Source organism: Rhinopithecus roxellana, chromosome 17, assembly GCF_007565055.1.
Source record: "Rhinopithecus roxellana isolate Shanxi Qingling chromosome 17, ASM756505v1, whole genome shotgun sequence".
NCBI lineage: Eukaryota > Metazoa > Chordata > Mammalia > Primates > Cercopithecidae > Rhinopithecus > Rhinopithecus roxellana.
In genome coordinates, this window is record NC_044565.1 from 746,273 (window position 1) to 761,688 (window position 15,416).

Consider the following 15,416-nt stretch of genomic DNA (forward strand, 5'->3'; position numbering starts at 1 on the left):
TCTAAAAAAAAAAGAAAAAGCTAGACTTAAACAGTTTCTAAAGAATAAGTTAATTTGGCCAAATATTTGTAGTAACTGGGTGATGCCAATCCCAGGGCTCTGAAGATAATGAAAGTATTCAAGGTTCATCTCTAAAATTTGATTCTTGAAATAGTTTGTTAAATTTCTTTTTTTTTTTTTTTTTTTTTTTTTTGAGACGGAGTCTCGCTCTGTGGCCCAAGCTGGAGTGCAGTGGCGCGATCCCGGCTTACTGCAAGCTCCGCCTCCCGGGTTCCCGCCATTCTCCTGCCTCAGCCTCCCAAGCAGCTGGGACTACTAGCGCTCGCCGCCACGCCCGGCTAATTTTTTGCATTTTTAGTAGAGATGGGGTTTCACCGTGTTAGCCAGGATGGTCTCGATCTCCTGACCTTGTGATCCGCCCGTCTCGGCCTCCCACAGTGCTGGGATTACAGGCGTGAGCCACCGCGCCCGGCCTAGTTTGTTAAATTTCAACTTAATGTCATATTTCTTTGCCCTGCTATTAACTATAATTTCATTATTTAGAAAATAGCACTTAAAGTTCTTTTGAGCTGAAAACCCTTGAAAAACTAGAAAATCTTTTTGAGTTTGCTTTAAAATTGGGAAAGCAGTGTTGATTAAGCCTGGGAAAATGTTTTTATTATCGTTGATAGTTTTACTTAAAAATAAAATAAGATTCATAATTTTTCTTTCCATGGTACTATATTTTTGTTTGCTATACTAAATTTACTATATCTGCATTGGTCTGCTTTTTAAGTCTGTTAGCTTATCTGAAATTATCATCTGTCTTTGCATTTTAAAAGTGTGTTCAAAGCATTTCTCCTTCATTGCTACTAAGTCAATTATTGTCAGTTTTTAAAACTTTATATTTTAGAAGAGTTTTAGATTTATAGAAAAATTAAGAACACAGTGCAGAGAATTCCTGTTTTTGTTTTTTTTTTTACTCATTCCTAATTCTCTCAGTATCCAGAATTTCTCCTATTAATATCTAACATTAGATTGGTATATTTGTTACAGTTAGTGAACCAGTACAGATATATCATTATTTAAAGTTCATACTTTATTGAGATTTCTTTAGTTTTTACTCAGTGTCCTTTTTTTTTGCATCTAGGATCCCATTCAGGATACCACAGTACTTTTAGTAGTGATGTCTCCTTAGGATCTTCCTGGTTGTGACAGTTTCTCAGATTCTGTGTTTAATGACCTTGACAGTTTTGAAGAGTCAGGTATTTTTATAGATGTCCCTCAGTTGAGACTTACCCTATCATATCAAGAGTACATACATTAAGCATGATTTATCACTATTGATGTTACCTTGATCACCTGGCTGAGATATTGTCAGTTTATTCACTGTGAAGTTACCCCCGACTCCCTGCCCTCCGTTTCTCTCCATACTGTACTCTTTGGAAGGAAGTCATTATACTTAGCTCACACTTAATGTGCAAGAAGTTACATTGTACCTCCTTGAGTGTAGCCTATCTATATAAGTTATTTGGAGTTATTTTTCACCAGAGACTTATCTAGTCTTCTTTTTAAAAAATTCACTTAGGTGAAACTCCATCTCTACTAAAAATACAAAATTAGCTGGGTTTGGTGGCGTGTGCCTGTAATCCCAGTTACTTGGGAGGCTGAGACAGGAGAATTGCTTGAAACTGGGAGATGGAGGTTGCAGTGAGTAGAGATTCTGCCACTGCACTCCAGCCTGGGCAACAGAGCGAGACTCTGTCTCAAAAAAAAAAAAAAAAAAAAGAAATTCACTTATCAGTGTGGACTCTTGTCAGTTTTAATGTTTTGTTTTGATGTTTGTTTTTTGTTTTTGAGACAGGGTCTCGCTTTGTCACCCAACCTAGGCTGTAGTGCAGTGGCGTGAACATGGCTCACTGCAGCCTCGACCTCCTGAGCCCCAGTGATCCCATGTCAGCCTCCCAAGTAGCCGGGACTACAAGCACATGCCACCACACCTGGCTATTTTTTTTTTTGTATTTTTTTTTTCTGTAGAGATGGGGTTTTGCCATGTTGCCCAGGCTGGTCTCGAACTCTTGAGCTCAGGAGATCTGCCCACCTTGGCCTCCTGAAGTGCTGGGATTATAGGCATGAGCCATATGTCTGGCTGATTTTGATGTTAATTTCCTTTGTGAGTAATAACAATATTTCAATAACTCTAATAACTCTCTCCCTCTTCCTTTTTTAGTTATTTAATAAAAATGCTTTATTTTTCCTTAAAATTTTTTTTTTTTTTAGAGATGGGGTCTCCCAGTTTTGCCCAGGCTTGTCTCAAACTCCTGGCTTCAGCCCATCCTCCCAAGTAGCTGGAATTAGAAGTGTGAGCCATGGTGCCTGCAGTCAAAAAAAAAAAAAAAAAAAAAAAAAAAAAAAAAATTCTGAATATTATATTAAATTAGTGTTTAGTGGCCAGGCGCGGTGGCTCACAACTGTAATCCCAGCACCTTGGGAGACAGAGGTGGGCGGATTACAAGGTCAGGAGATCAAGACCATCTTGGCTAACACAGTGAAACCCTGTCTCTACTAAAAATAAAAAAAATTAGCCGAGCATGGTGGCGTGTGCCTGTAGTCCCAGCTGCTGGGGAAACTGAGGCAGGAGAATGGCGTGAACCCAGGAGGTGGAGCTTGCAGTGATCCGAGATCGCGCTACTGCACTCCAGCCTGGGCGACAGCGCGAGACTCCGTCTCAAAAAAAACAAAAATAAAAATAAATTAGTGATTAGCTGGAGTTTTCCTTATAATATATGCTTTTCTATTCTGTGTTTACTACTTATATAGGTGTTTATAGAACTATAAACATCTTGAGTGTACTTTTGTATTTCAGTGGGTTTAGGTAGCAGTAGGCATTTTTGGCCATATCTTATTGTAGGTGAATCTGCCTTTCCTTGAATCTAAAAGTTATCTCTTCTCAGCTTTATCTTTATGAGTCTTTTTTGTAATAACATTATAACAAATTTTTAAGAAGTAGCTTCTAATATGGTGAAATGAAGCAAAACTGTTTAGAAGTGTAGTTTAAACTGACATATGTAGACAGGGTTTTAGGTTCTAAGTAGGCTCTGGTTGAATAAAAATATAAAAAGATAGTAGGGTTTTCACAGTATGCTTTCTATGAATTATTCAACTATATTATTTTCTGCAAGCTAAAGTTTTTATGCCCATTTCATATGAAATCAACTGAGTCTAGGTCTCAGGTGTCTTACTTGGGGAAGGATTTTCTTACATGACCTCAGGTGATCCACCCCCCTCAACCTACCAAAGTGCTGGGATTACAGGTGTGAGCCACCATTCCCGGCCTCAGATTTCTTTTTGTTTACCTCTCTTAGGGACTTGTTTACCCTGTGCTAACTACTAAAAATCAATTGGGAAAACAACACTGAAGCTTCTTGAGGTCTTTTTGTTTGTTTCAAGACAGGATTTTGCTTTTTTGCCCAGGCTGGAGTGCAGTGGCATGATCATGGCTCGCAGTACCCTCAACCTCCTGGTCTCAAGCAGTCCTCCCACCTCAGTCTTCTGAGTAGCTGGGATCACAGGCACGTGCCATTACACCCAGCTAATTTTTAAATTATTTTGTAGAAGTGGGGTCTCACCCTGTTGCCCAGACTAGTCTTGAACTTCTGGGCTCAAGCAGTCCTTCTGCTTTGGCCTCCCAAAGTACAGGGATTACAGGTGTGAACGGACACACCAGGCCGGAAAAATGTGTTTTATCTTTCTGAGACCATCTGCTTTACAGGGAAAGTACAGTAGATTCTCAAAGCATACGACTGAGTGTGGTGGATTGTTGTTCATTTTACTGTTGAGAAAATGTAGTAAAGACAAGATTAAAAACCATTGTTTTGACTCATTATCCTATATTTCCCATAGTTGATTGGGAACATAGGGAAAGAATGTTGTTTTATTTGATTGATGTTTTAATCATACTGTGTGATTAAATAAAATAAATATGTAATACGGGCCGGGTGCGGTGGCTCACACCTGTAATCCCAGCACTTTGGGAGGCTGAGGCGTGCAGATCATGAGGTCAGGAGTTCAAGACCAGCCTGACCAACGTGGTGAAACCCCATCTCTACTAAAAATACAAAAATTAGCCAGGCCCGGTGGCATACGCCTGTAATCCCAGCTACTCGGGAGGCTGAGGCAGGAGAATCACTTGAACCTGGAAGGCGGAGGTTGCAGTGAGCCAAGATGGCACCATTGCACTCCAGTCTGGGCAACAGAGTGAGACTCCGTCTCAAAAAGAAAAAAAAAAAAGTAATACAATAAAGATATGTTAGAGAATTGGAATTGCCAACTAAAACAAAATAGCTGTCTTTTTTTTTTTTTTTTTTTAAGAGATGTGATCTCACCTCAGCTTTCCAAGTAGTTGGGACTACAGGTGCATGCCACAGTTCCTGGCTTGCCATCTTTTGTTCAGATAGATTTTATGTATAGAGTACATGGGGTTCATAACCCACCTAATGTCTTTAACTGTTAGAGAACCAGCACTATGTGATCTTTTTAATGGAAACTTATACCTGTGACTTTTAATGGCTTTACTGTGATACTTAACACTTAGCTTTTTTTTTTCTTTTTTTTTTTTTTCTTTTTTTTTTTTAAGATAGAGTCTTACTCTGTCTCCCAGGCTGGAGTACAGTGGCATGATCTCGGTTCATTGCAACCTCTGCCTCCCAGGTTCAAGTGATTCTCTTGCCTCAGCCTCCTGAGTAGCTACAGGCACACACTACCACATCTGGCCAGTTTTTGTACTTTTAGTAGAGATGGGGTTTCACCGTGTTGGCCAGGCTGGTGTCAAACTCCTGACCTCAAGTGATCTGTCTGCCTTGGCCTCCCAAAGCGCTGGAATTACAAGTGTGAGCCAGCAGGCCTGGCCAATAATTAACGCTTCACTGTGAACTTCTTTTGGCTTCAGTTTATTAAAATTTAAGTTGAATACCTTCCCAAAAGATTGCCTTTTAACCTATAAATAAGGAAGTCATAATGTTTTTAGGCTTGATTAACCATAAATGTCATTAATAAGAACTAGAGAACCAGTAGCCATAATCAGGCCAGCAGCTTAGTCTATGGTAAGTTCATAATAGAGGCCTTAGACAATCTCTGGACCACAAAGAGTTAAAGCACAAAAGATCTGAATTTTGCCATTTTTAAATTAGTTACCTTGCTTAATAGATTATCACAAACTTAGCAACTTAAAACCATATATTTACTGTATCACAGTTTCTATGTGTCAGCAGTCTGGGCATAGCTTAGTTGGGTTCTCTGCTTAGGTTCTTACAAGGCTACAGTCAAAATATTGGCCAGACCTGGTTTCTCAGAGACTTAGTTGGAGAGGGATCTGCTTCCAGTTTCCCTCAGCTCATTGGCAAAATTTATTTCATTGCAGCTCCAGCAAGATGGATAACTTGTGTTATCACATGCACATTATCATGCGTGGCCCATCTCCCTTACCACATTTTATTGATTAGAAACAAATTACAGGCCCTGCCTACCACACTCAGCAGAGTGAGGGGCATTATAGAAATGTGTGATACCAGATGACATGGATCATGGGGCCACCTTAAAGTGAATCTGCTACAGTTTGTTTCATTGTTTTTGCTCTTTACTGTCTCCTTTCTCTCTTGACCTTACCTCCCACCATCTCTCAGGCACAAGTTATAAAAAAGAAGGGAGATAATATGATTTATGATTAGTCTGTGGAAATACGATTTCCTTTTTTCTTGTAGTGGGCTTAAAATTGAATTCAGTGGATCCAACAATGAGCATTGATCTTAAATACTTGGGAGTACAGTTACCTTTGGCTCCAGCTACTAGTTTTCCTTTTTGGAACCTTACAGGAACCAACCCTGCTTCTCCTGGTGAGTATGTAACATTGGTAAAGTCATACACTATTTTTCTTGAAGTTTACGTAATTTGTAATGTAAGTAAAAAGCTACCTTTATTGGTGACATTTAACATTAGTCTAAGATAGGTCTTTTGTCTGTTGTTATAGTTTCGGTAAGTGATTTATACACTTACAAATTAAAGTTTTATTAATTAATTAGGTCTATAATATTGGCCTGCTAGAATTTTGGTCATCTGTTTGACTTTTTCTTTTATAGATGCCGGATTTCCCTTTGTTTCTAGGACAGGGAAAACCAATGATTTCACTAAGATCAAGGGATGGAGGGGAAAATTTCATAGTGCTTCTGCATCTAGGAATGAAGGTAATTAGTTTTTAAAAATTTTGTAAATGTTCTGAAACATGTAGCCAAAAACCTTTTGTTAAAAGTAAGTCTTGGTTGTTTTTCTTCATTCCTTCTTGCCATGATTTTTTTTTTTTTTTTTTTTTTGGAGACTGAGTTTTACTCTTGTTGCCCAGGCTGGAGTGCAATGGTGCGATCTTGGCTCATGACAACTTCCACCTCCCAGGTTCAAGAGATTCTCCTGCCTCAGCCTCCCAGGCAGCTGGGACTACAGGCATGTGCCACCATGGCTGGCTAATTTTTTGTATTTTTAGTAGATACAGGGCTTTACCATGTTGGCCGGGCTGGTCTGGAACTCCTGACCTCAGGTGATCCATCTGCCTCGGCCTCCCAAAGTGCTGGGATTACAGGCGTGAGCTGCTGCGCCCAGCCTTCCATGGTTTAAAATGAACTGAAAATACTTGTCTTGCTGTTTTCTGTGTGCTACCCATTTTCCTGTAGTCACAGCCCTGAGGTTCAGTCAGGCTTAAATAATTGCTGCAGCCTTTTAAACAGCATTTCTGTTATTTCTGTTTCTGCAGTTACAAAAAACATTCTCAAGCATTAGTTTAGAACTGTATACTTCACAGTTGTATAGTGATTTCCTATAGTCTTATACTTCAGACTAAACTTCTAATCCAAGCATTTTGACTGTATCCCTCTTGGTCCCCATTCTTAGTGCTTTTCCTTGTCCACTGCATTCGTTTGCAGTTTAACCAGATAAATATGCCAGTTTTTCAAAATGCTTTTTCTCATCTTTGAATCTTTTCACTGTGTTTATAACAATGTAATTCATGTCTCTGTACTTAATTTTTTTGTTTCTTAAAAACTAAATTTTATGGTTGGGCATGGTGGCTCATGCCTGTTAATCTCCCAGCACTTTGGGAGGCTGAAGCTAGTGCATTGCCTGAGCTCAGGAATTTGAGACCAGCCTGGGCAACATGGTGAAAACCCCTCTCTACAAAAAATGCAGAAACAGCCATATGTGGTGGCACATTCCTGTAGTCCCAGCTACTCACGGGGCTGAGGTGGGAGGATCACTTGAGCCCGGGGAGGTTGAGACTACACTGAGCCGGGATCACACCACTGCACTCCAGCCTGGGTGACAGAACAAGACGCTGTCTCAAACAAACAAACAAAAACCCAACTAAATTTTATACCCCTCTTTTTGTGGTCTTCCTTCTTCTCTAATGTTTTGTATCAACACTACAGGCATTCCAGTCTCTCTCCCTCGCTTTTTAAGGATGGGGTCTTGATCCATCGCCCAGGTTGGAGTGCAGTGGTCCAGTCTCAGCTCACTGCAGCCTTGACCTCCTGGGCTCAGGTGATTCTCCCTGCTCAGCCTCCAGAATAGCTGTGACCACAGGTGTGCGCCCCCATGCCTGGCTAAGTTTTTGTAGAGCTGGGGTTTACCATGTTGCTCAGCCTGGTCTTAAACTCCTGAGCTCAAGAAATCCACCCGCCTTGGCCTCACTAAGTGCCGGGATTATAGGCATGAGCCCCTGTGCCCAACCTCACTATTACAGATAATCTTTTGGCATTCTCTTGAGGCCTGCTTTGATTTCTTTTTTTTTTCCCTGTTATGTGGGTTTTTTTTTTTTTTTTTTGGAGGTGGAGTTTCACTTTTGTGCCCAGGTTGGAGTGCAATGGTGTGATCTCGGTTCACTGCAACCTCCGCCTCCCGGGTTCAAGTGATTCTCCTGCCTTAGCCTCCTGAGTATCTGGGATTACAGACATGTGCCACCACGCTCAGCTAATTTTGTATTTTTAGTAGATAACGGGTTTTCTCCATGTTGGTCAGGCTGGTCTCGAACTCCCGACCTCAGGTGATCTGCCTGCCTCGGCCTCCCAAAGTGCTGGGATTGCAGGAGTAAGCCACGGCACACAGACTCCCTGTTATGTTTTTACTTATCTTTGGTCTCTTTAATCAGGTCAAAGATTGTCAAAGATTGATGATTCTTAGGTTAAATACATTGTTAGCACTTTGTAAAAAGTAGTGCCTCAATAAATAATATAATGTGATGATTTTAGTGTAAGACATAATTGTAGAGAATGGATTTTAATTTTTTGTTTGTTTGTTTGAGACAGAGTCTTGCTCTATTGCCCAGGCTGGAGTGCAGTGGTGCGATCTCGGCTCACTGCAAACTCCGCCTCCTGGGTTCGCATCATTTTTCTGCCTCAGCCTCCTGATTAGCTGGGACTACAGGCGCCAGCCACCATGCCCGGCTAATTTTTTTGTATTTTTAGTGAGACGGGTTTCACTGTGTTAGCCAGGATGGTCTCGATCGCCTGACCTCGTGATGCGCCTGCCTTGGCCTCCCAAAGAGCTGGGATTACAGGTGTGAGCCACCGTGCCCGGCAAGGATTTTAATGTTTTTAGTGCCCAAGACTAGAGAACAGATTTTAATGTCAGTAGTATCTGAGACTCATTCTCTTCACTTGGTTTTATTTATCTTTTCTTTCTGAGGAGGGTTGGTTTATTTATTAATGTATTTATTTTAAAAATTTTTTAAAAATTTTTTAGAGACAGGGTCCTTGCTATGTTGCTTAGGCTAGTCTTGAACTCTTGGCCTCTAGTGATCCTTTTGCTTCTTCCTGCCAAAGTGCTGGGATTATAAGTGTGAGCCCGCTAAGGGATAGTTTAGAAGATTCAGTATTTTGTAGCTCAATATTTTTGGCCTTTTTAGTGTTTTTGTGGAGATTCATAAATCTGCCCTAGATTTCTTTAAGCATTTTGTGTTTTCTTATTTCTAGGTGGAAATTCAGAAAGTTCACTGAAAAATCGTTCTGCTTTCTGTAGTGATAAGCTAGATGAATACTTGGAAAATGAAGGCAAGCTGATGGAAACAAGCATGGGTTTCTCTTCTAATGCTCCCACATCTCCTGTGGTGTACCAGCTTCCCACTAAGAGTACCAGCTATGTACGAACACTTGATAGTGTACTAAAGAAGCAATCTACTATTTCCCCTTCTACCTCTTACTCTTTGAAACCTCATTCTGTACCCCCTGCCTCTCGAAAGGCAAAGTCTCAAAACAGACAGGCAACTTTCAGTGGCCGAACTAAATCATCTTATAAGTCCATTTTACCATACCCTGTTTCACCAAAGCAGAAATACTCTCATATGATTCTGGGAGATAAGGTTACCAAGAATTCTTCAGGCATCATCTCAGAAAATCAGGCGAATAACTTTGTTATGCCAACTTTAGATGAAAATGTGTTTCCAAAGCAGATTAGTTTGCGGCAGGCACAGCAGCAGCAGCAGCAACAGCAACAGGGAAGTCGTCCTCCAGGCTTGTCTAAATCTCAGGTGAAGCTAATGGACCTGGAAGACTGTGCACTTTGGGAAGGAAAACCGAGGACGTATATCACAGAAGAGCGAGCAGATGTATCCTTAACAACTCTACTTACAGCTCAAGTAAGTAGCTGCTGTTTTCTGGAGGTATATTAGTACTTGGCTAGAAAGAGTGAGGTTAGTGAGGGGAAATGGGAACGGTAGTTTTTGGCAGGATGATCAGCTAGTTTTTAGCATTTACAACCTTAATGGGAACTAAGGCTACGTCTTCCCCATTTGTTCTTTACCAACCAGACACTCAGGTGTAGATTCCTCCTGCCAGCAGAGGGAGACAGTACAATTGTACTTTTGAATAACCTCTGTGCTGTCTAAAGGCTGACCATTCTGAAAATCTCTTCATTTCATTTTCCAACATATGGGCAAGTACATTTGCTGATCTTGTTAAAACAACTTTGAAGATTGTGCTTTTTTATGAGATGGAGTCTTGCTCTATTGCCCAGGCTGGAGTGCAGTGGCAGGATCTCAGCTCACTGCAACCTCTGCCTCCTGGGTTCAAATAATTCTCCTGCCTCAGCCTCCCGAGTAGCTGGTACTATAGACACATGCCACTGCACCAGGCTAATTTTTGTGTTTTTAGTTGAGATGGATTTTTGCCACGTTAGCTAGACTGGTGTCGAGCTCCTGACCTTAGGTGATCCACCTGTCTCGCCTCCCAAAGTGCTGGGATTACAGGAATGAGTCACTATGCCTGGCCTGAAAATTATACTTTTAAAAGATACTAAATCCCAGAAAATTCAAAATTAAAAACCTACGGAGAAAAACCTTTATCTTTTGTGAAATTTTGTATTAATACTTTTTCACTTACTTATTTTTATTTTTATATTTTAAGAGTTTTATGGCAAGGGATGCAGGAAGGAATTTTTGATCTGTTGATGATATACCTATTTTAGCAGCCTCTGATGCATGTGAAATGATGCCACAGCTTATTTATTTATTTATTTATTTGACAGTGTCTCACTCTTGTTACCCAGGCTGGAATTCAGTGGCATGATCACAGCTTACTGCGATCCTCCCACCTCAGCCTCCTGAGTACCTGGGGTATATAGGTGCGCACCACCATGCCAGGCTAATTTTTTTTTTTTTTTTTTTTTTTGAGACGGAGTCTCGCTCTGTCGCCCAAACTGGAGTGCAGTGGCCGGATCTCAGCTCACTGCAAGCTCCGCCTTTCGGGTTCACACCATTCTCCTGCCTCAGCCTCCCGAGTAGCTGGGACTATAGGCGCCCGCCACCTCACCTGGCTAGTTTTTTGTATTTTTTAGTAGAGACGGGGTTTCACAGTGTTAGCCAGGATGGTCTCGATCTCCTGACCTTGTGATCCGCCCGTCTTGGCCTCCCAAAGTGCTGGGTTACAGGCTTGAGCCACCGTGCCCAGCCTAATTTTTTTATTATATTAAAAATACAAACTGGGTTTTGCCATGTTATCCAGGCTGGTCTCAAACTTCTGGGCTCAAGCTGTCCGCCTTCCTCGGTCTCCCAAAGTATTAGGATTACAAGTGTGAGCTACTGTGCCTGGCTTTTCCATTAATTTTTTTACTTTCCATTTTGTAATTCTGTGACTGAATTCTGGAACTAAAGATCATCAGATGTTGGAACTAAATGCAGATTGTTTTATTTGTTATTAATCCTTCATAAAGACTTTTATTTATGTATTGTCCTATTCTTTTTTTTTTTTTTTTTTTTTTTTGAGACGGAGTCTCGCTCTGTCGCCCAGGCTGGAGTGCAGTGGCCGGATCTCAGCTCACTGCAAGCTCCGCCTCCCGGGTTTACGCCATTCTCCTGCCTCAGCCTCCCAAGTAGCTGGGACTACAGGCACCCGCCAACTCGCCCGGCTAGTTTTTTGTATTTTTTAGTAGAGACGGGGTTTCGCCGTGTTAGCCAGGATGGTCTCGATCTCCTGACCTCGCGATCCACCCGTCTCGGCCTCCCAAAGTGCTGGGATTACAGGCTTGAGCCACCGCGCCCGGCCTTCTTTTTTTATTAATTACCTTAGAATAGGGACCAGCAAACTTTTTCTGGTAAAGGGCCAAATAGTAAATATTTAAGGCTTTGCAGACCATACACTCTCTAGCAGTTACCGAACTCTGCTGTTGTAGTTCTTCAGACGGTATGTGTATGAATTAGCCTGGCTGCGTTCCAGTGAAACTTTATGACACAGGCTGGATTTGGCCCATGGGTCTCATCCTTTGTTAATCTTTGCCTTAGAACATTATGTATAATTTATATTGAAAATAAATCCATCCTTGATCGTTTTGCTGATAATTGTCTGTACTAAGCATTAGAATGGCAGATTGTTTAGAGCCCTGGTTATATTCATGTTCTGTCCTTTGAATCGGCATTAATCCTGTGCTGTTAGTACTTAAAGTCAGAGAGTAATTTAGTCCAGTATATGACCATAAATTGTTGGTGGTGTGGGGGAATGGTTTAGTGGAATTACAATTTTCTACTTTGACTTTAGGCATCCCTCAAAACTAAACCTATCCACACAATTATAAGGAAACGAGCCCCTCCCTGCAACAATGACTTCTGTCGACTGGGTTGTGTATGTTCCAGTCTAGCTTTGGAGAAGCGCCAACCTGCTCACTGCCGCCGACCAGACTGCATGTTTGGTTGTACTTGTTTGAAAAGAAAAGTTGTACTTGTTAAAGGAGGATCCAAAACTAAGCATTTTCAGAGGAAGGCTGCTCATCATCGAGATCCAGTATTTTATGATACTCTGGGAGAGGAGGCAAGGGAAGAAGAAGAAGGAATCAGGGAGGAGGAGGAACAGTTGAAAGAGAAAAAGAAGAGAAAGAAGCTAGAATACAGTGAGTATTCATTGAGAGTTAAAACTGTGCCATATCAGTTTTTGGAAAAGTATGGTTATTTTAGAATAATACAATCTACCTTAATCCTGATAAATTATCCAATAAGAGCTTTGAGACTTCTTATTCTTACATGCTCTTTCTGACTGGCTGTCTAGATGCACACACACACACACACCTTTTTTAGGTTGAATTGTTCTCTGAAAATTGCTTTTTTGTGCTAAATTTAAATCATACTGTTACTTGGTTTTCTAAAATGCCCTTGACCTTTGAGTTTCTTCCATTTTCTGGATTGTGTACATATGTGCGCACACACAGACACACGTATGTTCCTTGGAAAGACTACAGATGATCCATATAATGCATCATGTTTTCTAAAAGGAGAAGATTGCAAAAAGACCCTCTGGCCATGGTTGAAGATTTGGGGACAAAGTAGGGGTGTGATAAAGCTGAACATCATGTACTGTGTTGAAAATTGGGGCTTTTTTTGGTGGGAGAGGATAAAATATGATGTAAATGTAGACCCAAGTTATATATTATTTCATTATTGATTTTTTTTTGTTTCTATTATATCTTTGTATTTTGTTCAAATGTGTTGATGATTTTACCATATAATTGAAACAGGTTTCTTAGTTTATCAGGGGATTAATACTCCTTTTTTGGCAATTTATATTTATATTTCCTGTTGCTCTGTGCTCATTTCAATCAGAGATGATGGTTAATATTTCAGTGTATGTTCCATCATAAGGTCATGTTCTGCTTTCCATGTCAACAATTGTAGATCTAATTTATAATGTTAGTTTTAATGGCTTCATGTTGTTATAATCCCTTTGGTTGGATAGTTAGCCTTTTTGGATTTTCTTTATTATAAACTGTATGGTGATGAACATCCATGTTCAGGATAGGCTATTAAAAGTGGAATTGTTGTGACAGTGCGTACATGTTAAACATTTGTAGATGTCATTAGAGTTGTACCAACTTTAGACATATGCCAGTAGTCGGATACTGGCTGGTGCCAGTTTTCTGTTCTCTTTTTTTTTTTTTTTTTTTGAGACGGAGTCTTGCTCTGTTGCCCAGGCTGGAGTGCAGTGGCATGATCTCAGGTCACTGCATCCTCCGCCTCCTGGATTCAAGTGATTCTCCTGCCCCAGCCTCCTGAGTAGCTGCGATTATAGGTGCCCAGCTAATTTTTTTGTATTTTAGTAGAGACGGGGTTTCACCATGTTGCCTAGGCTGGTCTATGATAACTCCTGAGCTTAGGTCGTCTTCCTGCCTCAGCTTCCCAAAGTGCTAGGATTATAGGCATGAGCTACTGTACTCAGTTTTCTATTCTAACATTGAATATTTTAAAACTTTTAAAACTGTCATATGGATAGGCAGAAATTGATATTGTTTTAGATTTGTATTTCTTCTGTGATAGGTTTATTGACCATTTATCATAAACTCTTTTTCTGTAAATTGCCTTTTTGAATTCTTTGCTAACTTTTTTTGGAGTATGTTTTTTTCTTTAGTTTGCAGAAGCTTTATTTTTTCTAGGTTGTAATTTTGTAATTTGCATTTTCTTTTTTTTTTTTTTTTTTTTGAGACGGAGTCTCGCTCTGTCGCCCAGGCTGGAGTGCAGTGGCCGGATCTCAGCTCACTGCAAGCTCCACCTCCCCAGGTTCACGCCATTCTCCTGCCTCAGCCTCCCGAGTAGCTGGGACTACAGGCGCCTGCCACCTCGCCCGGCTAGTTTTTTGTATTTTTTAGTAGAGACGGGGTTTCACCGGGTTAGCAGGGATGGTCTCGATCTCCTGACCTCGTGATCCGCCCGTCTCGGCCTCCCAAAGTGCTGGGATTACAGGCTTGAGCCACTGTGCCTGGCCGTAATTTACATTTTCATTTTGTTCAAGGTTCCCTCCCCCACTGCTCACCACCCCCAGTGAAAAAACTGTGATAGTTAAACTTGGCAGTCTTTTTATGGTTTCTGTCCTTTTTTTTTTTTTTTGAGACATAGTCTCTCTGGAGTGTAGTGGCACGATCTCGGCTCACTGCAACCTCCGCTCTCCCGGGTTCAAGCAATTCTTCTGCCTCAGCCTCCCAAGTAGCTGGGACTACAGGCGTGTGCCACCACACCTTACTAATTTTTGTATTTTTCGTAGAGATGGAGTTTCACCATATTGGCCAGGCTGGTCTTGAACTCCTGACTTTATGATCCGCCCACATCGGCCTCCCAAAGTGCTTGGTTTCTGCCTTTGAAGTCTTGTGTAGAAAGTCTTTCTCTACCTTGAGATTATAAAAATGTTTAATTATATTTCTTCTAGTACTTTTTTTGGACTAAATAAGTTGTTAATATATCTGAATTTATGTGAGATTTGTAGTAGGGAATCACATTTCCCCCAAATGTCTAGCCAGTTGTACCATAACTTATTGAGAAATATACTTTTCCTACTGAATTAAAATGTCACCTATAATATAATAAATTAAAATATATTAATGCCTGGATCTCTTTCTGGCCTCTCCTGTTTTGTGACCAGTGCCAGCCTATTCTTATTTCTATTTTAGCATTTAAGTGAGATAGAGTGTATTTATATACCTAAATGATCTTCGTGTAAATAAGAATTCAAAGGTTTAAAATGCAGCATAGTGTAGATTTATTAGTTTAGTTCTATCCATATCTCCTTACTGAGTTTACTCGCTTCTTATGCTTAAGACAACGCATTTCCATTTCAAAGCAACAAAAATAAGATACAGAAGCCCACATAAGCAGGAATACTGCTTACCTGTTAGGCTTTACTGCTTTTTGATTATTGTCTTCATCCTTTGTCCTATCCTTGACTGTAATTAAACACCGATAGCCAATTATCAAAGTAATTTTTGGTTTTCTTACTGGTACAGTTCATTATAAAAAGCAAAGCTTGCTATTCCCTATCTAGGAGCCATCAGTTTTCTTGTGCTGTTAGGGAAGGATGAAAAAGGAGGGATGATGTTTTTGTTAACAACTGATACGTAAAAGGAGTAGAAATAGGAAAGAGTTCTTAGAGGTA

The 15,416-nt window shown here is 40.6% G+C and overlaps 1 protein-coding gene across 13 annotated transcripts in view; it reads left to right on the top strand.

The window, feature by feature from the left end:
• Positions 1-15,416, top strand: part of MGA (MAX dimerization protein MGA) — a 168,253-nt gene that overhangs the window by 103,877 nt on the left and 48,960 nt on the right. For all 13 annotated transcript variants that reach the window (XM_030921182.1, XM_030921184.1, XM_030921183.1 and 10 more), the window contains exons 6-9: positions 5,739-5,870; positions 6,114-6,218; positions 8,991-9,652; positions 12,045-12,393. In XM_030921182.1, the coding sequence (XP_030777042.1) occupies positions 5,739-5,870; positions 6,114-6,218; positions 8,991-9,652; positions 12,045-12,393 (1,248 nt within the window). The remainder of the gene's footprint in view (positions 1-5,738; positions 5,871-6,113; positions 6,219-8,990; positions 9,653-12,044; positions 12,394-15,416) is intronic.